Source organism: Simochromis diagramma, unplaced genomic scaffold (assembly GCF_900408965.1).
Source record: "Simochromis diagramma unplaced genomic scaffold, fSimDia1.1 OVJJ01000421.1, whole genome shotgun sequence".
Classification (NCBI taxonomy): domain Eukaryota; kingdom Metazoa; phylum Chordata; class Actinopteri; order Cichliformes; family Cichlidae; genus Simochromis; species Simochromis diagramma.
The window spans coordinates 11,459,094-11,485,678 of NW_024387250.1; the positions used below are offsets into that span (position 1 = coordinate 11,459,094).

At 42.2% G+C, this 26,585-nt stretch overlaps 1 protein-coding gene across 1 annotated transcript; it reads right to left on the minus strand.

Annotated features, from left to right (window-relative positions):
* LOC120714977 (double C2-like domain-containing protein alpha) lies at window positions 1-26,585 on the minus strand. Its single transcript, XM_040001676.1, has 11 exons — window positions 26,306-26,585; window positions 21,256-21,608; window positions 19,487-19,566; window positions 19,209-19,283; window positions 18,816-18,925; window positions 12,346-12,472; window positions 9,669-9,728; window positions 5,989-6,188; window positions 3,067-3,148; window positions 2,827-2,923; window positions 1-1,244 (listed from the first exon to the last, which is right to left on the minus strand). The coding sequence occupies exons 1-11, from the start codon at window positions 26,335-26,337 to the stop codon at window positions 1,108-1,110; spliced, it is 1,353 nt and encodes a 450-aa protein (XP_039857610.1). The 5' UTR covers window positions 26,338-26,585; the 3' UTR covers window positions 1-1,107.

A 26,585-nucleotide genomic window follows, 5' to 3' on the forward strand; every position in this document is an offset into this window, starting at 1 on the left:
TGAAACAGCGCACATATATTTACATATTAACACCAATGGCATTGTGAGCATGCCTGTTCACCACACAGAGAAAACCTGCAGCTGAAAGCAGTCGACAGTAAAGCAGCAGCCATGGAGTCACCATAAAACACAGCGCTCTACAGCGGTTCATATTTACAATTTGTATATGAAACAAAGGCATGTGACTTTATTTACTGTGTCAGAGTACAGTCATGCATGGTTCGCCGTAAAACGCTCTGCTGCTGTGAAACTCCCGTTACTGACGTTGGCCTTACAAAGTAGGGAACGTGAAGCAAAACCGACCGACACCGATATCAGAGCTGACACGTCAAACAACTGCGAACAACATTAAAGAGCCATTACCGTTAAATAAAATACAGTTTCTTCTAGGGAACAACACGTTGATGAACATTTCCAACCTTTTTTTTTTCTTTTTTCTTTTTTTAAGTTTGCTCCACCAACACCGAACATGCAAGTAGATCACACACGAACCATCGACGTGGAAGAACCAGTTTTCTTATCAGCTCGTGCTGTCAATCCAGTGACGATCAGAGAAAAAAAACATCCGCCAGTATTAAGACCACTTGGAAATATCTTCGGAAGCATTAGGCAATCATTATTGCACGGAGAGGTATGTGCGCTTTGAGACAGATGGGCATGACCGCGGAGTTTTAATGTCATGAATTTAATAAGAGCAAGCAAACCTGACATGCGGGACTGCGCGAGAGAATAATTAAACATTTCCCCTCGTCAAACGTCCCGGCGCAATTATTCTTCGTGAGTGGGCTCTGTCCACGAGGAGCATTTAGACCGATCTTAAAGCACTGAAAGGATGTGAATGCTTGCCAGCACTGTGAAGAAAATGGTTTCAGCTTTGTGTTGAGATTGTTTAGATCCGAGATTAGAGTATTGATCTGTGATTGTGGACAACCCTCCCCCCACCCCATCCCACCTATCTGGGCATGATGTTTTGAATTATGACACAAAGGAGGAAATGGATCCGTCACAGTCATGCAGAACAATCCTTAAAACATGCGATGAGACGTCCTTCATCCCGGGTCTTCAGGCGGTCCCTCTGGTGTCAGTTATAGGGGAGGAAGCTCGGGTTCATTCCTGCAGCGTGGATCCGGGCAGCTCGTTGGTCAGTGTGTGCCAGCGCTCCACTTTCTTGCCCTTGTTCTTCAGACAGTCTATCCAGTGCTGCAGAGTGTCTCCCTGTGAATGACACCCTAAGGATACCCCCCCTTACAAAAGCAGAAACAGAGCAGACAGTCAGAGGTCAAGAAGAGCAGGCACAGCAAGCTCCAGCACACAGCTTCTGAATATGTCTTGTATTGTTTTGTATTCCATTTTATTTATAATAGACGTCTAAAACACAGAGGATCAACAATGAAACCTCATGTTCCAGGCTTTTAATGTTTTTTTTAATATTCTGATCAGGTACTAATTAGACCTGTACATGTTTTTTACCTTTGTCTAATGAAGTGTGTTCAGATTGGCCATTAATTGTGCTGAAAAATTAAAACGTCAGTAATGTTTTTTCTTTCTTTCTCTTTTCTTTTTTTTTTTTAAAGCTTAGGTAATGGGTTGGAAAAAAACAGCATTGTCCAAAATACACCCGCAATAAAAGACATTTGCATAACGAACAATAACCGAAAAAGCAGAAAGACTTCAAGCCGGATTGGTTTCTAAGTAAAAAAGGGGAAAAATGAACACGGCTGAGTCAAGCTCCCCTGCAAACAGCCCATTGTGAATGGCTCTCCAGTTTTAGATCTAATCCCTATCTTGTTTTTCAAATGTGTTGAAGCACCTAGAGTGCGTATTATTTCAGGTCGGGAGATGTAGTTAGTTTGATTCATGAGCTTGGAAAGTGTGTATCCATTTCCATATGAAAATAATCCTTAACAAATGCCATTGTTCCAATTTGAGGAACATATGCCCACAACCTGACTGCCCATCTGCTTCAGAAAAATACCACAAACTGTATTTTTATGCAACATTTTCACACCCTCAGTGAAAGTCTTGAACTAGGGCATGTTTGTCACTGTTTCTGTTCAGAACTGTTATCCACAAAAGACGTTTGGTTTGCTGGTGTCAGGATCTCATCTCTGCTTTTACCCATGATGTTAGCACATCAGAGTCTGAGGTCAAGGTCCTCAGCTGGAAATAGGTGGAGTGCCCACTCTGGGTCAGCGAGAGCTGAGTGTGAAAGCAAAGCTGTCGGTGAACCGCTCGATCCACGTTCCTAACATCACCTGCGATCACAGGCTTTGTGTAGTGACCGAAAGAATAAGATTGCAGATACAAGTGGCAGAAATTAGCTTCCTCCTACACGTGTCTGGACTCTCTTTTAGGGACAGGGTGAGGATCTCGGTTATTTGGAAGGGGCTCAGAGTAGAGCCGCTGCTCCTCCATATTAAAAGGAGCCAGTTGAGGTGGTTCAGGCATCTGACCAGGATCCCTCCTGGAAGCCACCTAGATGATGTGTTTCGGGCATGTCCTACAGAAAGGATGTCCCGGGGTAGACCCAGGACATTACACCTCTCAGCTGGCCCCATTGTCCCCCATAGAGCTGGTGGACGTAACTGGGAACACTGTCTGGGCATCGCTGCTTAGACTGTTGCCCAGAAAAACAGCAGAACATGGATGGATGGACGGACATCTTCATGTGATTTGCAAAATAAAAATGTAGAAAAATGCCAATGAAGAATTCAAACTTTTTACCTTAAAAGAGATTTAAAAGTGGAAGTAAATATAATCAAATGCGAGAATCTTAGGCTAAACATCTAAAAATGACCTGTAGCCTCACTCGTGGCATGAACTTACCTATGAAGTCATTGGATTTTCCTAAATCATAGTCCCACACGGTGACCTCCAGCGTCTTGGTCGCTAATTCTGAGAAGGAGATCTCATAGAAAAACTCCTGAGTAAAGACAGAGTGAACAGTCAGAAGATCTCGAGTCTCAGAAAACTTTTAATGCAGCTAACTGGTTGGAGGACACATTTAAAGCTTCTAAATGAGCTGCGCCTTCGCTTTCAGTTATTACTGAAGTGGATGATGCGTACCTCATTAAACTCCGGGTTGAGAGTCTTTTTAATGACCGCTGTTTTGTGCTTGGATTTCTTGTGAACGTCTGGCTTCAGGTACCTGTGACAGAAGAATATTTTACCGTCGTGTATACGATTCATTACTGTTCATATGTCAAAGCAGTGGAAGAAAGAATAACAGTCACGGCTGTAAAGGTCAGAGGAGGAAATCATGATTTTTCTATAACTGTTGAGGAAGAGGAAAGAGTCAGTGATTGCTGTGTTACTCTTACTTCATTCTTTATTCTAAATGAATACACTATATTGAAGCGCTACTAAGCATTAGATCAGCTGATTATTATTTTTTGCACTAATCTCGCCAGCTGGTAGCTGTAGCTTCATATTGAACAGACAGTGATATCAGTCTTCTCTAATCCAAGTCCCCCATCGATCCCCTGAAGGTTTCATGTATTATTTGTTAAACCCACAGAGGGGTTTGATCAGTATGTCCTTCACCAGCACAGCACAGATTGTAAATTCACAGCCTCCCTTTGCGAGCTGTCATTAAATTCTCGGGATATTTTTAAGCCAGCTGGAAGCAGCGTGGCAAAAATCTCTATTCACATTTGCTTTCCACCCACCACCCACAGCTCGGGCTCGAGCGTATGTTCCCACACACTCTCAGACACAACAAAGCATCTGGGAAGATGCTCCCGCCAAAGGGCAAAGATGTGAGCACGCATCCAAAATGAAACAAGATGCGTGATGTGTTCCTGTGGATGTGTGAGGGATGCATGCGTAGGTTTGGTGCATGTAAAGAGGGAGAGAGAGAAAACCGGAGTTTGAAGCATAACGGGAAAAGAGAAGGGAGATTAGTGTGTGCGTGAGGTGAGGCGAGCGTGCTGGCATTTCTGCGTTTGTGCGCGTCCGCGTGTGTGTGTGAGCGTGTGAGATGGGAGGTTGTGGAGTGTTTTACTTATTGGAGAAACAGCCTCAAAGCCAGAACAGCACTCAGGAAAACACTGACACGAGACGAGGGGCGATTTTTAAAGCTCATTTGTCCACTTTATGTCAGTTTGCATCATTCAAAACAGATACAGACACAAACAGACACACAGTGACACACGCAGTCTTCGTCAGTGAGTAATGAATCTCCAGAGGACCTCTCTGACAACAATAGCACCCACATCTGTTTTTTTTTTCTAATCCTGGACCTCCTCATGATCCAACGCACCCATAACATTAGATCATGTCACTGCCTTTCAGTCAGTTTCAAGCCTGTCAATACCCATACAGTCTCATAGTTGTCTCATAGTCATCGTGATGAATGAGTGACACATTTCCCAGTGGCCTCTATTTGTGTGAAAAGCTGCACTCATCCCTCATCGTTACCTGATGTGAGGTTAACTCGAGCCATCGATCACTCGTGAGTGGCAACAAAAGGTGATTTATAGGGTCTGTATGAGCCAAGAGCCAACCTGAGGTATTAAGGTGTTGAAGGAGGGAGACGAAGATTGTCCTGAAACGAGGATCGTGACATGTGAGTCCATCAGTCTGATCTGCGTCACGTGTTCATGTATCAGAATGTGTGTGTGAGCATAGTTGTGTGATAATAATAGTATGTTTATACATATTTTTTAAATTAAATGTATGCATTATTAAAAATAAATTTAAAGACTTGATAATTAGAAATAAAGTCCTTAAATATCACAGACAGGTAGCTAAAGAGATGACAATTTGTTTTAGTAAAGCTGATAACGTATGACATCACAACCACCTGCAGTAAGTACAGATGTGTGTGTGTGTGTATTTCTAATATGAGTTACTATGAGGGCCAGTGATCTGAGGTTAATTGATTAGCCTGCAGGTACATTTAGAGTGACAGCCAAGATTTGAATCCAGTCGAGTGCAATTCATATTATTGACCAAGGAAATCAATACGCTTACTATATCTCTTTTAAAATGATAGGTTAGAGGTGTTTATGTTTTGGTGATTATCACCTCCTGCACCAATATCACAGTATTCCAGGCAAACATCAAAGGTTTATGCCTCAGCTTTTGTTTGTCTGAAAGTCGCTAGTGAACACGAGTAATATTCAAATATCATAAAAGATACCATGTCACGAGTGGATCTTTTGCTCCCACTGAGAGTCGCTAGGATTAGGTACCTTTTCATATTCGAACAGATACCTGGAAATTTGTACTGTACAGTTTTTGTGTGTATGTGTGTACTTTCGCATGGTGAAATAATAAATTGCCAACTTCATCATATAATTATTCTCTTAAAAAATAAGTTTCTGCTTCTATATTTAAGCATTTTGTTATTTATTTCATACATTATACACACCATACGGAATAAAACCTTTGTGTTTGACCAGGTGTTTCACACAGATTAGATGTGTTGCTATGACCACCTTTGGATTTTGCATTTAAAATATTTGTTGTCTGAGCAAACTCGCAACACAAACCTTTGACGAGTTCTAATTTCAGTGATCTCAACGTAACGTTCACACATTAAGTTTTATTAAAGTCTTAAGTGATAACTTGATGAGGAAGTCACCTTGGATTTTCAGATATATGCGATAGAGAATAAAAGTGTACAGTCAGTAGCAGCCAGCACCATTTGGTTGGTATGCTGAAAAGTAGTGAATACTGTACCCGGCCCCATTGGTTCCTCGCCTCTAAGCAGGTATGCGCCCACTTCACAATCTTTGCTACGAAGCGCTCAGTTTTTCTGGTATTCTCTGGTTTCTGGTTGCCACATCCCTGCTGTTCTCCTTGTGTGTGGAGATCTCTTAAAATCTAAGGGGTTACTTAAGCAAACTGCTGAGGCTTTGTCGCTGCTGTGGGTTGGACCATCGAGAAATAGGAATAGCGTTTCAGGGGCGGTTCAAGGACATGGAGGCTTGGTCTAAAGTATTTTGGCTCTTCATGAAATTCATGACTTGATGGCGTGCTTACGTTTTAACGTAGGGGTCGGAGAAACCGTTGACGTCCATGGCTGCCAGATGGGCGCAGCGCTTGACGCCCACACACAGTCCGCCACGAGCTCTCTCCTTGGCCTCGCCCTTCAAGTCGCCATCGGTGGATGGCGGGAGGAACTGGAGGCAGAGCAGCAAGCGTCCTCTCTCCTCTAGACTTCTCTGCTGCTCCGTCTCCCACTGAAAGAGAGACGACGGACAGAAACAATTAAAAACATAGAAACGCCAAACGAGCGGCCTTTGTAGTTCACACATTAGTGACTCGGCCTAAGCTTCAGGGTCAATAATGAAAATGAGGCAGCAGTTTTGTTCCACGACCTTCAAATCTGCTGCAATCAATGAGTGTTTTTTTTGTTTTGTTCTGCTTTTTGCATTATGTGTGATTTTAAATGTGCAGTGTAAGAATTAGCAGCTGACTCCGGCCCTGCTGAGCCTTTCACTAACTTGTGGCTTATTGATTGTTTTAGTGGCCCCACGACTTTATTGGTTTTTTTTCTCCCTTTTGTTTTCATCACCGTTATTTCTAGCCACAGAAAGCAGCTGTTTACAATGAAACAGCCCCGATAAGCTCGATGCATGCTCCCTGCAGCACTAAATGACATACAGACAGACAGTCAGCGGCAAACTGGTGAACAGAGTGGTGTGTTTGGAAGCAAAGGAGCCAGATTTTCCCTCAGGAGTGAGTGGAGAGCTAAACAAAGCTCTAAGGAGTGTTAGGACTGGAGTGATGGACTGTAAAGGTTCATTAGTGATTTTTCCTACCTTGAAGCTGTTTCCTGCCTTGGTTCTAAGCAAAGCTAACAGTGCAGACTCACTGAAACATGATTCAAATGAACGCTCGTGTATTGATTTGATATCCATGACTGATGTATGATCACAAAATCAGGCTCAGTTTTGGAGTATAGTATAGCTAGTTCTCCTTCTCTCTTAATGGCCAGCTTGTGTTTCTCACCACATTCAAGGCTGTTCAATTAGTCCGCCTGTTCTCACATCTTTCAAACCCGCCCACAAATTTATTTCCTTCCCATTTGTCTGTCGCCCTGCGAGAAGCTGGCTCCACACTTGATGTATGTTGATTTCCACCTCCCTAATGAGCTGCTCTCTATCGATCTGTGAAGGTCCGAGCTGTTTCCTTACCAGGTACCCGGTGCAAATTATCCTCACTAATTACAAGTTTTTTTAAGTGCCCTGATTGCTGACGACAGATGGCAGAGTGCTTGTTGGTCCCAGAGAGAGACACAAAACATGGGAGACAGGAAAGGCAGCGTGGTGACAAGAAGGGGCGAAGCTGTTGAAACTATTTTACAAAAAGGAGGGCGGATCTCGAAGGAGATCAGTATGTGTGACATATTGATCTCCTTTGCTGTGTCCACCTCTTGCCTGAAGATAAGATTTAATGAGAGATGGAGATATATTACAGGAGACGTTTAGTGGAGATACAGTAATGGTAGATCTGTGGTGCACCAACAAAGACAGCTTTTGAAAATCAATGCACCTACAGCGATGCAAATCCAAAATAGCAAATGCTTCTTTCCTATAAATACCGTACATGTACTGCTGCTGCTGGCCATGAGGGTGAGTCACGGGCCCGTGAGAACGCCGTCTTCCTTTTCTTCACCCTCGGTCGTTGCTTTCTTTCTTTCTTTCATCTGTCACTTTGAATCTATTCTGTTGTTCTGCTTCTTGTCAAACGCTTTGGTAACTATTTGATGTTGTACATAGAAAATACAAAAGCCGGGAGCGACCAAGTAAAATGACTTAGAGGCTGATGTTTCACTTTGCCCAGGACGGGTCTTTGCCGTTGGACTGAGAGCGCTCCTGAAGTTTGTATCTAAGCTCTTTAGATGAGCTCAAGTGTTAGATGAAAGTCAATGAGGTCTTTAGGTGTGCCTGCTTAAATAGGAAAGCTACATCCAGGGATGAGCATAAAGTCCACTTTAAAGCAGTATTGTATTACCAGTAGCCTGTGGCGTCTACTTTAGCACATCATCGTGTGTTTAGTAATTAAACAATGTATTTTAGCCAGAGTGTAGTCAGTGCATGATATTGGCCTAAGTTTACTTGCAAGAAGGGGAAAAGGTAGCAAACCCAGAGCAGCACACAAAGACGTTTATTTAGGATTCCTTTATCATTTGATTTAAATACACTTGATACTCCTAAGTGTAGTTTTTCAGTGTTTGGGGTGAGTGTTGTGAATAGAACCGCTTTAACCCCCAAAGTCCTTTTCAAACTCTTACCAAGTAGTTTTGGAATCTAAACTAATCCAACAGTAAAGGTAAAGAGCGAGTGACGACAAACAAGTTGCACAGATCCCACTTAGGGGGGAAACCGCAGTGGTGTTCTACCAAGCGAGGTTAATGGGTTTAAGTGGCTCTTTTTCCTGGCTGAATCACTGTGGTAGCTGTGCTGAACACATAATCCGGTCAGGTTCCAAGTTTCCAGCAATCAGCAGGAAGTTTTTACTGATTCTTTCATTGATTCATTCATTGAGACTTTCATTTACAGAAACGTCATTCCTGTAGCAATTTTTCACTCCTGCTCAGAAGACTACCCTAAACCTTGTTCTTCCTGACTTACAGGAAACTGTAACACCAGTGCAACTGTCCAAATGTCCACACACCTATAATTGAGAGATATTTGCAGACTGTGAGGATAAGAAATACTGGAAACATAAAGTTTGGCTGCTCTCGATTGCGTCATAGCTCGACTCTTTTCCTGCACAGCTGGGATTCTGCGTCTCATATCTGCGATGTAGCTGTTTTCACTTTTTGAGGGTTGTCAAACACACAAACAGATCGGATGAAGAGGCCGCTCGGAGGAAGCATTTGTTCCGCTTCATTTCTGCTGCTGTAAGAGTTTAAGTGAGAATTTTCAGGACGGATTCGGTAAACTCGACATTTAACGGCTTGTTACACGGTTGTGTTCCTCTCTAATTTACAGACTTGATTAGGAAGAATTGTCAGCGTTCCTGCACTCCCCCACCCCTCTGTCTGGTGGGGACAAGGAGGCATGCTGCATTTCAAAATTCCCCCACGCGAATCAAATCTATTTAGCCAGGAGCTGCTCATTTTGGCCTTTCGGTGTTGCAGCTGTCACTGACTGACTAAATTTAGGGATAATGCTTTTTTTTTTCCTGGTCATTTAAAAAACAGCTTAGGGCTTAAGGGGTAAAAGTTAATGTGTGCATGTTAGTTTAGTTTATGCAGCTTTTAAAAGAACAAATAAAAAAGAATCATTCTTCAGCTTACAAATGAAATTTTGATTGGATTCGAAATAACATAGCGCTGCTCAATTATTTCCACTCCGACAGCTTTGTTTGCTTTGTTGTGTAATTATTTTCAAAGATAATATTTTTTATACTGATAAATTGGATAGAAAAGTAAATAAGTATTAAGCACATGTTGTACTTCTGCTCTAGCTAACTACAGATAAATATAGATCACTAACTTTATAGAGGTTTTTTTTAAAAATGTATCACTACCCTGTTTCTAGTTTAACACTAAAAATGCAAAAGTATCAGGAGGTCACTTCACTCTGTTTTGGAAGTGGAAGACAATAAAATGGGTGTTGTTCTTTAAGACAGGATGAAAAATGGACTGAGGGGACAGACAGGAGGAGGGTCATGTTGAACAGAACAGACAGAGGACTCGGGGTGTTCACCTCTCGCAGGTAGCAGGAGATTCCTCTCAGGGCTGTGCTCATCGCAGTTGGTGAAGGCAGCTGGAGTCGAGCAGAAAAAAGAAGAGAGGTAAATATTGAGGTGGAGATGCCTGAAAAGCAGGCAGGTTGGGGGAGCAAAGAGAAAGGGACGGCTGCATCGAGCGGAGAGGGGAGCCACTTTGAAAATTACATTCCTGACACAGCGTCTGTTCGCGGGATGACAGAAAGGCTTTAGCGTTTGATCGCAGAGTGGGCACCGGCCTCAGAGGGCCAGTCCAATACCAGCAGCCTTCCCCAGCTCAGAAAGAACAAAACCCAGCGCCCTCGCAACCTCTTTTAACACCTCTGCCCCCGACCCCTGTGCACACCCCCGCCCCCCACTTTTATTTTTTAATCCATTTGTTTCTCATCTCTCTGGCTTGCTCTTGCTGTCTATTGACAATTCTCCGCCCCCCCTCTTCTCCTGCTCTTTCTCCTCACCTTTTATTCTCCCAGTGTTTGCAGCTTTTTTTTTCTTTCCCCCCCACATGTGACCCAGTTGACATTTAACCTACATGAAAAGCTATTTGTGGCTCATGGGAGTGGAAATCAAATCCACTTCTTTCTTTATCAAGTATTTGTAATTCCAAGGAGGCACAAATCATCTCAGACTTCACATAGCGAAATCATCAATTTCCAGAGGTTTTGGTAATAAGTAACATTCAAATTACTAGTTTTTAAAGAACTCTTTTGTTATTGAAGTAAAATATAAGTTATACAGTAAGCTGTAGATAAGTAGTTATTATTATGCTGACTGCTGCTGTGTCTTTTATTTCATTACAATAAAAGATACAATTTGAATGTCTGTTCAGTCGGGCAGTATTTGTCAATTTAAGCAGGAAAACTGAAAATTCGCTCTAATACGGTTGATGTATTGAAGCATAAGAATATTGTGAGAAAATTATCCGATCGATGTAGCGAGTGCTCTGATGCTCCTGGATGAATCCCGAGCGCAGTGGTTTTATTTCCAATGATTTTTCCGAGCACAGCAGCTCATTAATGCTGTTCTGTTTGTGGACAAAGCGTTCAAGTTTGCTAGATAAGATCATTACGACAAGTCAGAAAATGTAAATAATTGATGAACTTACAGCTGCTGTGCCACAACCTGATTTATTGATTTATTTTCAGCCAGTATGGATCAGTATTGTCACTGTACTGTTAAACTAAGCCAAAGGAAACACGGTGACATTGACCGTGTGAATCTTCAGCACATCTTAAAGCTGAAGTTTTTACTAGTTACATGCAGGCTGGTGATACTATCATACTGAATGATGCTGCGCAATAATACTTTAGACGATGTTGTTATCTACTACTGTTTGGGAGAGGCCTTTTTTCTGTGTTCCTATGCACAAAGTGAGCTCTAAAATAAATGGGCTGCCCAGTCTGTTGTGGAATACGTTGCCTGGCTGGCACCGAGCCCTGACCTTCACCTTCTCCCACACTTGTTGGATGAATTTCAACAGCCACTGAGAGCCGCGCTTTATCCAACCCAGTCATTCAGATTTAAAACTAGGTGGAAAGAGTTTAGAGTCTTACGTTTTTAAATGTAACTTTTTTTTCATAAACATGAAAAACATGGGTGCAGATTTGCCATCAGCATTCAGTATTAACATTTGAAAACTTCGAGGTCATTTTTCTAAATCATTAGCGCATCTTTCTTTTCTTTCTCCCTAATCAATACCTTATAGCGCTCGGTCATTTCACACCATGCGCTGGCAGCTGGGATAGGCTTCAGCTGCTCTGCAACCCTTAACTAGACGGGCCTTTTTAGAAAATGGATGGAATTAATGCTTAATAAGTTATTGGATTTTTCACAAACTGGCAATACAGTTTATTTCTATAAATGCAGTTATTGATTTATAAATCTAAAGATGGCACAGATGTTGCTTGTTTTTTTTATTTAAATATGATGAGACCTAGATGTGTGATATTCATCCAAGTGAATTGATAAATCGATCAGGCACAACATTAAAACCACTGACGGATGAACTGATGCGGTTTATTATCTCAGTACAGTGCAGTTTTCTGCTGGGAAACTTTGGGTCCTGGCATTCGTATGGAAGTTATTTTGACACCTATCACTCACTTGAAACTTGCACACCATCCACACCTGACAATGGCGCTCCCTGATGGCAGCTGCTCTCCCAAACAGGACATCCTGTCACTTTGCAAATCTGCCCAGGAATGAGTTGGGGTAACACAATAAAATGCCCAAAGTGACAGCCCAACCCACAGACTCCCATATGATCCAGCGCCAGAACAATCATGAGTCACATCCTGCAGCACACAGGATGCACCGCCGGTAGCAGACACCGCAGGACGCCTCCAGAGGTCCTCTGTCCGAGACCCAACTGGTCAAGGCCGTTGTGACTCACATGAAGGGTTGCTACACAATATTACAGATGGTTTTATTGTTGTGGCTGACCGGTGTGCGTTACCCTCTGTCATCACCTCATCCCCTTCTTTCTCTGTGCACCCCCCCATCTTTACTCACAGCTGTGAGTCAGACAGGATGCCTCAATGAATACTGCTGTACCCCCCACTGTAGCATTCATCTCCCTTATACGCTTATATTTTCCTTTTTCCTAGTTTTATAGGTTCTGTCTTTCTCCCCCCCCCCCCCCCCCGTTCTTCTCACAGGAGGTGGATGCTCCAGACAGATGTTAAAGTGTTTGGTCTGGTCAGGCTTCACACGGCGCAGGGCCACCCGAGACTCCCCAATGAACTCATTATGTGTCAGCTTGTCTTCGTCGCACACGGACACCCTGGGAGTGAGAGACAGGGAGGGGATGGGGGGGGTAAAGAATGAGAAATGAGGAGAGAACGATGGGCAGAGCACAAAGCATGAATCAAAATAAGAGTAGCTGGTTACTGCAGTGGCATAATAGGGCCATTGTAGCTATGAAATTCAATTACAGAGCTGGGTGAAACAATCTATTTACGAGGGGAAAAACTATAATTCTGAAATTTTACACATTTTAAAGGAAAGGCTTAAGAAAACACATCGCATCACTCTGCAGGTGGATCAATGTCACAATGTCACCGCACCACAGATGCTGGTGAAAGAACAAGAAAAAAGGGAATGCCGCATCCACATGTTGGCGCAAATAATACCTTTGCAGCTGTTCTTTGTTTCTGATGCTCAGCATATAAATGAGTATATTGTTTTCTTTTGAAGAGCATTAGTTCACAGTAATATTTCTGCAAAGTCTGGATGATAATGGCTAAAATCACAAGGATTTCTTTATTGGAGAGTCTTGTTTCAATAGGCAGTGTTTGGACCAACATGGAAGGCATCTTTACAGGTCTGAACAGCACTGTGAAAATTTTTTTAGCCACACCACATTTCTTAAGACTCTGCTTCCAAGGAGACGGGATGTCTTGAAAATTCTTAAAGTGGTCTTGAGAATAGTTCTCCACGCTTTCTGAAGGTCTATCAAAGGTTTTCTTTGGACATTGAAAATGTGTGAAAAAGCAGCCAGTGTATTTTTTTTTGTACCTGGTCATTTTTAGAGGATTTATTTTTTTGCTAAGCCACTTAACAGTGTTGTGTCTACACATAACAGACAACTTAGCAAAGCTAGTAACAAAATACTTTCAGGGGTTTTGACACTAAAAGCCTGTCACGAATGCGTCATGTGTCCCCATTTCTTTATTCGAATCTATGAAACACAAAGAGAACGCTGTTTGACAGATAAGAAAATATTTTTGTACCAACAAAAAACTTTGTACCGATTGCCAGAAAGCAGTTGGACCAAAACTTTGCATATCTCTACATGCTGTCAGGGCGTCTTTAAAAAATATGTGGAAGCTGGACTGCATTTCAAACTGCATTTCAGGCAGTGGTGTTGGCCATCTTGTCAAAAATGATGGACGCAGAAAAGAACCATCTGAAAAGCATGAACAGCTTCATTTTTCAGCATGACAATGCTCCCAAACACATTGCAGCACGGTAAAAGCATACCTGGATAGGAAACCGCACAGTAGCGCACTATCAATCATGGATTGGCCTCCCTAGAGCCCGGACCTCAACCTTACTGAAGCAGTGTGGGATCATCGTGACAGAGAATATAATAGAAGGCAGAAACATCCAAAGAAGAGCTTTGAATGTCCTTAAAGGTGGTCACACCAAATACTGACTGACAGCATTTATTACAAGATTGAATTTCTACATATGCTTGCACATGTTTTAACAAGTCACTGCACCCATTTCTCATTTTCTGAGCAAAATATAAAGAAATGAGGGGTGAGTCAAGGGTTTTGCATAGTATTGTATAATATCCGAGATAATTCAAAGTTTTACTAAAAATAAAAGTTTTTTGTTTAGTCATGATCTGCCTCCCCACCACCCTTTTTATTTTTTTAGACCTACAATGACCCTGATATGACAGAAAATGTAACGTAATCAGAGGGAGAGTGCTTTTTGTGTGTGATGGAGTGTTGTAGTCAACCACAATATCATGAGTCATTTTAGGGAAGGGAAATCACTGACATAAACACGACCTGAATAAAGTAACAGAGTCAGAAAGTGACCGACGCTACATGTAAATCAGGCCTGTGTGTGAGTGTGTGTGTTCAGACTAGAAGTAATTACCATTTTCCTCCAGCAGGAATTTATATAATGTGAAAGTGCATCATGCTAGGTTACGTCAATCCATATTTATGGGCCTGGCAAACTTTTACACCTGCCATAATAGTGCCTGAAATAAACTAGTGGGCGGGTGGGGAGAGTGGAGTGAAGGAGATGCAGGGATGCTGTGTCTGTGAGGATTTGAGTGATGTGATGAAAACAGGCCAGTCTATTTAAATGAACATGTGAAGTGATATGTTACAAGCTAACTGAAGCCCAGCACTTTTTCTCTATAATTTATGTAAATGTGAATGAAAGACATACAATGGGAGGAAGAAAATCAAGAAAGTGATCGGCCACAGGAGAGATTGGTATATAAACATGCTGCCTCCCCATCTACTGCTTCATTTGACTTCTTACTAAATTCATAACCACAGGTGTAACGTTTGTCTTCAGTTTCTGATAATAAAAGACAATAATCTGTTAAAATACCGAGAGTTAATATCTAGTTTAGTGACTTAAGTTTCCTCAATCTGAAACATTGAGTATCAAAAAGACAAAACTAATGATGAAGAGAGGGGGGGGATGAGCGCAGATGAGAGCAGCAGCTGGCGCTAAGGGGAGAAAGATGGTGTAAAACAGCTCGAGGGTGAAGTGGTAAGTGAGAAAATGATGGGTCAAAGAGGGAAGAAAGATGGAGCCATTATAATACCAGCTGGATGTAAGGCTTCACTTACAGGACATCAAGTAATAAAAACATTTAAGTGTCATTGTGACAGCTCGTAATTACTGACGCATCAGCCATCATCCATAATGTGAACCCAAGCAGGGGGGTGAATCTGATCTACACATACCATCACCACCTTATATACAGATGAAGTCTCACTGTGACTGCCTGCTGTCTATTTCCGGCTAAAAACGTAGAAAACGTTATCAAAACCTGTGACTTTTTGAGTCAAACATTGATAAATAATAAGATAAAATAGCAAAATGTTTATTTTTTAGTTCCACATACTTTTCTTCTTCTTTTTTTAAACCAAATTGAGCTTCAGAAAAAAAACCTTAATTTTGACTTGTGGCTTTTGGGCTGTGGTCCTACACACGGAGTGTGATAGCGCATTCATTTGAAATGACCACAAGGAGGCGATACCTGTGGTTACAAAAACAGTTGAGCTTGATTTAGACTTCTGCGGGATGTCGTAACCGGAAACACCGCAACCATCCACGGCATTTAAGTTGTTGTGGTATGCGTTGACCGGATGTGTAGTTACATCACATCAGGTTATGTGGAAGGTTACAGCGTAGGGTTAAAATGAGTTTCCCATTTCTGCGTAGTTAGATATTTCCTGCTGAGGCATAATTCTCTCAATAAACCCACCCTGTTGGTCACTTTGCATGCTGCTAGTAACGTCATCATAGTCACATCCTTTCAAGTTCAGTGTTTTGGTGCTGGTACTCCCTACAATATGCTCCTGAATGATCGATGTCCCCAATCAGACAATACCTTCACATCAGCACTAGTTAGCAGGAGAAGTGGTCAGTTTTTTAACACTGTTGCAACATCCTGCTCTGTGTAATCTGTGAATCTGAGTTTCCTGCTGATATGTCATTAAAATGGCAGTAAAAACTGACACGATCCTAAATACATGTCTTCAATCTGGCTGCGACAGCAACACAAGTTATAAAAGAGAGGTACAAGACCGACAGAAACCCGGCTTGGGTCTATTTGATGGCAACTTTGTTATAAGGTGACGTTACGATCATGCAGAAATCTGTGGCAAATGGCCCTTGACTTTTCCTTTTACACTTTCCTGATGAGTTATGGACTCAGTCGCTCATTTCGAGTGGGAAAAAAGCCTAAGGTGTAAATTTTGTTTCTCTAACTTTCAGAAAGATAGATCGTGCAGAGAGATGTGTGATTTCACAGTCAGATCAACTCCTTGCTGGGCTAATCTAGTTTCAAAACACCAAGATTCTCATGTGGCTTAAAAACAGGACTTAACAAAGCAACAGGTGACGTCACAGCAGCTACATCAATTTCAAATCATCATAACAGGATAAGCTGTGCAGTCTCAGCTTGTTGCAGGGCAACACCTGCAAAGCTTAGTGTCACCTGATGCTGGCGGCTATAACAGAGAATATTGTAAGTGGTGTGTGAGGAAGTGGAGGCAAATAAGAGGGCGATATGTATTATACTAAAAACAAACCCTTCTCAGCCGCCTATTGTATCTATCCTGCTCTCCAGCATGGCGACAGTTGTCAGTCACCAAGAGCGTCAGCCATCATTATTTTACTGTTTAATTCATTGTTGGTCTAAATATATGATTTTTTTTCCAGACTGTAGAAAAGAGAAAACATTGATCTGGGCAGCACAGTTTGTTTCTTTGAGGGCGATCACTGACCATCACCTCATCAGGTACAAAGGATATGGGCGCTAGCTACTTAGTACGCTAACTCTGGTAGCTATCCATGTAACTACCGTAATGACATTGATACTTTTTTCCTGTTTATGTAGCTAAGTAATTTATAAAATACTGATGATTTCTTCTTCTGCACGTTGATTTTGCTTTTTCTTATTGTCCCTTTTAAAAGCTTTCATTTGTCACATTATGGGTCAGTCACACTAGAGTTAAAAAAAAATCTCCTAAATTCAAATTCAAAATCAAATTCAAATTCAAATTTTATTTGTCACGTACACAGTCATACACAGTACGATATGTAGTGAAATGCTTGGACAACTGCTCGTGACCTAAAGAAAACAAAAAAGGAAAAGGCTATGAATAAGATAGGAAATAAATATGAAAAATTAAAAAGGGTAAATTTAACTAGGAAGGAATAAAATATAAATTAAGGTTAAAAATGAAATAACTGTACAACACAAATTAGAATGAAGGGTAAATTTAACTGGGAAAGAATAAGATAAAATATATAAATTAAAGTTGAAAATAAAATAACTGTACAACAAAATACACAACTATATAAGAATGTATGAAGAAATATAAAAAAATATATACACAATAACAGCAGCTGTACAAGTATTAACTGGAAATGAAGAATATAATGTCCAGTGTTGTGCAATCCACATTATGTCTTGTGCAGTGCAAATATGCTTAAAGTGATTTAAGTGATGAAGTGAAAACAATGTCCAGAAAGTCCAGTGTGTGTGTAAGAACTGTATGTGTGGGTCAGTACTGTGTGGTGGTGTGATTGAGAGACCGTATCGCCTGCGGGAAGAAGCTCCTCCTCAGTCTCTCTGTGTTGGTCTTCAGGGAGCGGAATCGCTTTCCTGACCTCAACAGAGAGAACAGTCTGTTGTTGGCTAGCAACTGAGAAAAACTGGTGGTTGCCCAGTGACTGCATTAAATTTTTATTTTAATGTATTTAATTTTTTTAGCTTTTAGACTAAAGTTGCTGCCCCGCAATAACTTTGTCACTGTTTGTGGAGGAATTTCTCTTTCAGACCTATGAGGTTTTGGCTTGACCCTGAATATCAGAGGCAACGGCTTTTTGCTGATTTATACCATTTACCTTCTATAGTTACACAAACAGATCGCATGTAATTGCCAACTTGACCCCATTCAGTTGCAAACCAATGGCATCTCATTGCCAGTTCATTGCCATCTTGCTCCACTAAAGTTGCTCTAAAGACGGTAGCTGAGTTCGAGTGATTGCAGACCTGGTCTTTATCTTCAAATATTTCTAATCCAACAAGACCAGAGGTTCATTGCACAGACTTACAGCAATTTTGGTTGTGCCATCATCTTGGAATACTGTTTTCCCCAGTGTGACTGTAGCATTAGCTTGTTTTGAAAAAATGAGAAACTCTTAAATTCTTAGGAGCTGACACCAAACGTGTCCACAGTGACTGCTTGAAACGATCCTTTGAATCTCGTGCTCTCAGAAGTTTGTCAATTTTAAAGACACTGTATTTCACAGATCGATGGCGACATGTTTCCATGTTTACCTAAGTTCAACTTCCCATCTCCTGATCTTTACATGTCTCTGCTGAATTAACACTGCCAGATTCTCTAATTTCCCTGGAGAGATCATCCGTCGATCCTATTCAAATCCCACTCCCATGTGTGCCACCGCAAAGTTTTAGTCACAGGCAGAAACAATTCGCAGCTTTCGTCACCTCTAGAGGGGGGTCAATGAAATTAAAACACCCCGCGGAGCTCAGTCTGACCTCAATCTGTCACTGCAACTTGGATAGAGAGAAAGCAAGGAGCCAGATTGAATGAGAGACAAAGAGAAAGGAGTGGTTCAGAACGAGTGAGGGGAGATCTTTTCTGATCCTGGTGGACAGGAGAGTGTGAGGATGGGGAGGAACAAAGGTGAAGAGGATCTCAGTGGAGATGGAAACAGAGAGGAGCAACATGGCAAAATGGAGAAAGGCAAATAAAACCAGGAGCTGTGATTGAGACGGATGATAAGAAAATCCTTTGTAAAGCACGGGTCAGCTTTGCGATGGGAAATGATAAACAGAAAGGCAGGGCATGAAGAGGACAGAAATAGCCTTTCCTAGAGCAAACATTTACCGGAGTGTTTTGCGGTACATGTCTTCCTCGGTGATTCCACAGTAGGTGAGCGTCTCGTTCCACACGGGATTCAGCGTGTTGCGAACAGTCTTGGTCTTCAGTTTATTGGCCTGTAAGTGATGGGCAGAGAGAAGAAAACATCAATTTAATGCCAGGCTTTGTCGAGGAGAGACAAACGGAAAACAACCGCCGCGAGGAAAACAAGTTCAGTTCCTACAATCTACAAGGTCATTTTGCCTCATTGCCGATTTATTGGTCTGCACTTTAGTTTTCATTGCATAACGCTAAAAAATGCAGCATGAATTAAATCTGCACTTCAGAGTCCTTGTGACACGATACTGAAGGCCTCTTTCATTTAGGGACAAAAACTCTGTTCTGATAAGAAAATCAGACCTTGCAGGCGCCCGGCAGCAGATGCAGCTTGACGTAGGGATCGGCCAGACCATTGAAATCCATCGGCTTTAGACCCTTTTCAGAAAAGATACAAGCCATGTAAAAAAGAAGATCGCAGTACAAATGTTCAACATTTAAAACGACTAACAGACTAAGACTTGAAGGGTTCTTTCTTCTTCTTCTTTTTTTAATCAGTAGAACAAAAAACACATGCTGTTGAGTTGTATCTTGGTTCAGCTGCAGTGGCTCTGATGGAGTTTTCCGAGTTCGGGATTTACCTTTGCTCTGAGGACTGTGCAGTGCAGGGAGCTGGTGGCTTTCTCGTACAGTAGGTCAAACTCTAGCGTCCCCAAAGAGGCTGGAAGGCAGTTAATAAAAAGTCACACACACACACAAATCTGCGCCATTTACTTTGGTAATTGCTTTTGAGCTGATGACTTTATTATCTGCAAAACAGATGGAGAATGATGGCAGGGAGAAACACAAACAGCAGATGAGAAGGAGAAATTGAATTCGCTCAGACTTTTATGAAAACATCTTTTCTTTGTTTGAAAGGAATACATAAAATATTTCCCTTCTTGTTGGGAGTTGATAGAGAAAGATTGAAACTGCAGTGCATGTACTGCAGACAGCAGCTGGGTGGCTGACCTCAGCATAAAGCATGGAAACAAGCTAAAGCGGCTACACTGCTTCTACCCAAAAACACATAAAAACCCATCTCCTAGCAACTCTTAAACTGAATGACATGTCTTTCATTCATCCTTTGTAATGCTATTCCCGTGTAGAGGTTGACCTCTAATGTAGTACCCGGAAACTTCTACAAAACTTTATACTCAAGTCTTGGTACATGTTTATTAAACGATCTGTCCTTTTTTATCCTTGGTGGTATTTTTCTTCTGGTGGTCTCCGAGGTCCCTGTTAGATTTACAGTCTTACTTTTCATGACTCTGTGTATTTGTAGTTTCTGGTATTTTCTGTTTTGTTCTGAAGGTTTTCTCGTGTTGTTTTAGTTCCTGTTTTTGATGCTTTCTAAACCTTTATCCTTGTATTTAATTGCTTCCCACCCCAATAGGTCAAGGAAAGGTGTAAAGGGGAATTTATTGGGACTTGCACAGAGAATCCCACTGCATTTACTGTACATGAGACGCTTATATTAATCTAAAACTACATGGTCCTGAAGATGGAGAACAAAAAGCACATCGCTCTGTGCGCTCTTAGTAAAAATAAGACCACAGCCTCCTTGCAACTAAGAAAACTGAGAGGTTTCTTGGTGACAGAATTGAATTTTTTAACATTTATGGACTTACTACAAGTAGCTGCAGCGACCAGCTGGTTCGTGAGAGGTTTATTGTGCAACACCCTCAGCCTGCAAGGCTGCCTTCCACCAGGCAACGTGGTGATTAAAAACCTTGGGACTCTCTGCCAAATAGTTGTGTTCTGGTTACTTTCTTATATAAAAACAAGGTTGTCAAGCACCTATGTCGTTCAGCAATTAAATCATTGCCCTGCAGACTGTACCTCAATATTAATGCAGGAATTTGTGAATTTCAGATCTTTGAGGTTCTGGCTGGACTCTGAATGCTTGTAGTTTATGTGAATTTACCGATTTAGCCAATTTATTGCAGTTAATTGCAAACAAAATTGCTATTTTATAGCCAACCTGATGTACAAAGGTTGCCCTGAAGATGGCAACTGACTGTGAGCGATTGCATGACAATGAAATTGCAAGTTCATTGCAGATGTCCAGCATAATTTTGGTCATGTTGTGGTCTCAAACTACTGAATTCACCGGGGAACTGTAGCTTTAAAAAGCCAGATTAATAAACTTTGATATATTCTGAGGTAATCTGATAAGGAAAGTTGCTTTTTTTTTTCTTACAATAAAGTTGGAGTCCTTTTGCAGACTATGCATGGAGCACTTGCTGCAGTGCAAGGTTCTTTCAATATTTCAAGCGGTGAAATGATCCGCAGTAAACCAGATGTGCGCTGACTTAATTTTATTTGCTCTTAGATTAGGTTGCTTCAATGAGACTTCCAGGTGACTCACTGTTATCATCGCTGTCACAGCTGTCGATCTCAATGGAGGTGTCCATGCTGCTCATGGCTGACAGGGAGCCCCCTCCCCCCGCCGCTCCCGGTAACTGTGGCGACAAAAGGCCACTGCTCCCCCCTCCTCCTCCCATGGGCCCTCCAGCTTGACCTGTGCTGCCAGGGCTGAGCGTTGTGGGCGCCGCCACCTGATTGGGCGAGAGTGGCTCGGAGAAGGAGGAAGTGGGCGAGAGGCGAGGGAAGTAGGCGGAGATTTGACGAATGGGGCGTATGGGGCCCGGGCAGACATCGATGGCCATGTGCTCCTGGATGGTGATGCCCAAACGTTTTCCTTTTCGCACAGTCATAGGGCTGGAAAGGAGAATATCACATTAGTGTATGCACACAATTTTGAATTGCTTACCAGTGTAGAAAGAGTGAAGACGGGCCTTTTCTTTTCCTCAGCACTGAGCTCAGTGAGGTGTTTGATTACAAACAATCTCTGCTCCTCTAGGATTTTCATTTTCAAGAACATATCTAGGGATGTTTTTTCCTCACAGTGCTTTCCTGGTGAAAATCTTTCTAGTGTAACTGGAACAGTTTTAAAAGATGACATTACATTTAAGATGTGCATACATTTGCATTTCAATTAAGCAGATCTGAATGAACCCAACCCTATCAGAGAGGATAAAAGATAATGGACAACGGGGGTCTCCTCCATATCCTAATCATCCTCGATGAAACAGCAGTGTGTGTGAGAGTGTCTGAGCATGCATCTTATCTATAAAAAGCTTTTCAGAATGCTCTGCAGACACAAAGGTAATTACATAAATCTTTACAGGCTAAGATGGAGAGAAGATTCCTGATGATTATATAGTGTTGTGGTTCCAAGGAGTGGAGCTGACCACGAGGCTGATGTGTCTGCTCTTTTCCCAAAATAAAAAAAAGAGGGGGTGGACAAATATCTCATAGCTTTTGTTTTCTCAGCAGGGCTTGAGGGGCCATTCTGTCCTCTGCAGTGAACTGAAAATCCCCCCCTGGACTCCCATCGCTGCTTTCTCTGCACTAATCGATCGGAACTAAGAAGTTAATATTTGCACTTACTCCGTGTTTGCCGTGCACGCCGAGTTCAGCGAGATTTAGAAACATAAAAATGAGAATTCAGACAGGGAAAGCTCGGTGTTCTGTTTAAGTATTTTTCATGCAATAAATTCTTATTTTAAGCTCATTTTCAACGTCTTATTGGATGAAAAGTAAAAAGTGAGACTGTCTTCATCTCTCCCGGTTACCTCTAATAGCCTATAAAAACATCAGAGTTTCTTTAAGGTTAAACATGAGAATAGAGGCATTTTAATTATTAATTCAGAGAGTACACCTCTTTACATTCATCCCTTCTAAAGAGCAGATGCCAGTCTTCTATAACACTAATTTTTAGTGAAGGTCTTGCATCAGATTTTTTTTATCAAATTCAAAGGACTCGACTGAATATAGACACATTGCCACGAAGCCCTCCTTTCTCTGTGAAATTACTAGTTATGTAACATAGAAAACGACTTGGATAAGGTCAGTATATTCGATAAGCTTACTGCTTTCAAATGGTTTCACCAGAGAACTATTAAAAGGGTCTGAAATTACATGTCACGAACTGTAGACAGTATGAAAAATTGGACGCAGCTTCTGGGTCAGAAAAGTGGAGCTGTGGTTGCAAAATGATATCTAGTTGTATAGAAATCTTTGTGGACACGGCCCTCACGCCGTGTCCACCTGTGTATACCCTTTGCTGAAAAGTTTATGGGCTCAGTTGATTATTTTGGGGTTATTCCGAATGAAACATTAAGTCAGTTTGTACATTTTAGTGAAAATCTCATGGGCCATCACCCAATCTTATATTTTTTTACTAAAAAAATGCAAAAGAAAGTGATGTATTGAAAATTTTATGCAAAAAACATAGACAGCACAGGCAGTTGGTTATAAATTGCTAATGCTACCTTAGTGTTAAGGTCTGTGTACGACCCACATGCCACTCGGAGACAAACTTCAATCAGTCTAGTATATTTAGGTCATGAGTAATATCACAAACTGACCACCACCTACTAACAGTTTTAATTCACATTTTATATAAATAAATACATAAGGCAGCACGGTGGCACAGTGGTTAGCACTGTTGCCGTACAGGAAGAAGGTCTTGAGTTCAATTCCACCATCAGGCCAGGGTCTTTCTGTGTGGAGTTTGCATGTTCTCCCCTGAAAAAGGATAAGCGGAAGCAAATGGATGGATAAATACATTTATATACCTACCAAACATGTACCTGCAGTGCCTCCACAGCCCACCAGGGGGCTGCAGCTCACAATAGCATCGATAATACAGTTGACCTACAGTGTACTCATTGAAACGTGTTTTTGATAAGTAGTTAGCCGATGAGTGTGTGGGTTCACAGCCAGATCTGCTTCTCGCTTGTGACATCTGGTTCTAAATCACCAAGACGGCGGTGACAGAAACGCTCCACTGGATCACTTCACATGCCACCAACAAACATGGCGGAGAAGTGGGGATGTTGAATTTTAGACGAGCCTGTTGTGTCCATATTACCGGAGTCACTAACCATGTATTTATTGTTGACAAGATTTTGAAAAGGACACTCACGGGTGAGCAAAAATGTAGCTACAACAAGCAGGCGGTTACACTTGAACTGTAGTAAAAGGTTAGCCGACTATAACCAAAGGTCGAAATCAGTGTGAAAGTAGCCACCAAAACCCCACAAAGTCAGAACATTTTTGTACCCTTCCGGTAAAACCACACCCTGCTTTACACTTGAACAGAATCAGACTAGTTGTTTTCCAGCTACCACTCTTTATGCTAGGTTAATGGCTGCAGGCTGTTTTGAGGGTCAAAGCTAGTAAACAGATCCATTTCCGACACTTCTCTCATCAGGACTCCATCATTATGACCAACAACTCCCCTGGCTGTCAGTGGCTCTAAATTTGTTGCCTCTGACCGTTGACCTTGAGTAGAATTGCGGGCACCGAGGGTCACTCGTCATACACAATCTGGTCTCACCGCTGTGAGTGCAACAGCGGGTAATATACACCACAGATAATCCAGCTCTTTCTTGGCCGGCGTTGAAACAAACTGTTGAAGCACGCCGCAGTGTGCCATGCTGCAAACTTCCCTGACTCATTTGACTGAAAGGACTTTGACAGACTTCTGGCTCTGGGATGGGAAATGATGGACATCTTGCCTTTTATAAACCAGCAGCTGTCATGTTTTTGGTGCCACAAGAGCACATTTAATGACATCAGAAATCCTGAAAAACACGGAAAAGCGCCGCCGCTCTGTTTTACTGTTCAATTAAGCAGAGCAGAGATATCCTAGACTTGTTGCACGCAGAGTCAGAGTTAAATCATTTAGAGAGAAAACAAAGCAATAAATCACTTCTGCCTGACAATAAAATAAACAAAACAGAAGCCGCCCACGGGTGAAAATGAACTTAAGAGGTGGATTGCTTGATATTAAGAGGAAGGTGAAAACGAGTCAGTGAGCTCTGAGATGTTGATTGACTAAAATTTATTGATGGATTAATTCAGAAGTTCTTATAAGAAAAAATAAGCCAGGAAAGCACACACACACACACTGTGCCATATCAGCATGCACATCTGCAATCACACATGTAAATATAGTTCTATGAGTTATTAATTCCCCCTAAAATTACACACACACACACCCAGCAGCTTGTTGGAGGGTATTGGCTGATATAATGTGTGCAGTCAGTCCCCCCCACCCCCTGTTTTTGGCAGATGTGGCCGTAAGCTGGAGCAGCCTGAGCACCACCAGCACCACCAGCACCACAGGCATCAACAGCAGCACACGTACACCCTAGAGGCCCGGTGGCTCGCAGCTCTCTGGGAAGCAGAAGCTCTCAGGGAGCTCAGGACTGATCGCTCTCACGCTGCCAGCTGGAATCTCTCTCATCTTCTCGTTTCCTCGTCATCTTGTTGCTGAGAAGTCTGGCTGCACGCGCGCAAGATAATAAGGTGCCGATTTCAGCGTCACACTTTACAGGTTTTTATGTGCTGAAGCACTACTTTGCATAATTCCTATATGCTGCAGGATAATGTGCCACTGGTTCCCTGCAGCTACACACACTATCCCTACATCTATTAGTTATGCAACCACATACAGTAGAGTATTTTATGCACGGCCCCCTTGTACTTATGTTCATGAGGTTACATAGGTTTCCAGCTTCAAAAGGGGGGGGAGCGACGCTGCCACAGTCTGGCGGTCAGAAATATTTTTGCGCAACATGCAATCTCCCCTCCTCCCCTTTTAGCTCCTTCACTTTAAATTAGAGTCATATCACAGGCATGGGAGCTCTCTTCTTCAACCTCTGTCTTCTCACCTCCCCTTTCTTCTCCTGCACTCTTTATCTCTCATTATCTCTCCATTAGTCTTTCACAGACACCTTTATTCCACATGTAGGTGCGTGAGGATTTCTCTGTCTCCCGGCTGGTTTTCGTCTACTTTCCCCCGTGTCCTACATACAATGGGGCCCCTGCGGCAGGCTCCGTTCACCTTTAAATAACAAGCTGCTGGCTGACAGGCAGATGGTATAGTACTGTGCTTTCAGAGTGTAGCTGCTCATTAGAGCTTGGTACTCAGCATCATCTACAGCTAACCATCGTGACAGTCGGCACTTATAAATTAAGAGCCAAGTTATTTTCAGGCAGCCAGAAACGGGAAAACTTGAGTGAGAGTGTGACAGGAAGGTGTGAAAGAAAAGTGAAAGAGCAGACACATGCCACATGTTGCACCTCACTGCTGTATGCAGAATGATCTGCCTGGTTTGTGATGCATTAGTTTTTTACCTTAAAAAGAAGCAGACGTGCACATGAACCTTACAGACAAAGTGAGCATGCAATGACGGCAGTGGAAGGTGGCCAACAAAACCTAAAACCAAACATCTGAGAAGAAGTGCAGGTGCAATTTAAGAGGAAAAATGAACATTTCCAGCCTTGGCTTTAGAATCAAACTATCTGCATTTCAGAATAAAAGAATAAATACGGTGTCTTACCTCAGTGATAGCGTAAGTGTGAAACTCCTCATAAAAGAAAAAGCGGAAGAAGAGGGGATTCTGGTGTGAAGAGGAGAAGGAGACTAACAGGTGGCGGAGTGGGGAGCAGAGAGTAGGGAGAGAGCTGGAGAGAGAGAGGGAGAGCGGGGACGGAGCGAGCGCAGATTAAGATGAAAATGAGGAGCTGAGGGGAGAGAGGAGAGCGGCATGCTGGAGGAGGCAGAGGAGGAGGATGGAAGGAGTCAAGAGGATGAGAGAAAAAGAGAGAGAGGCAGGGGGC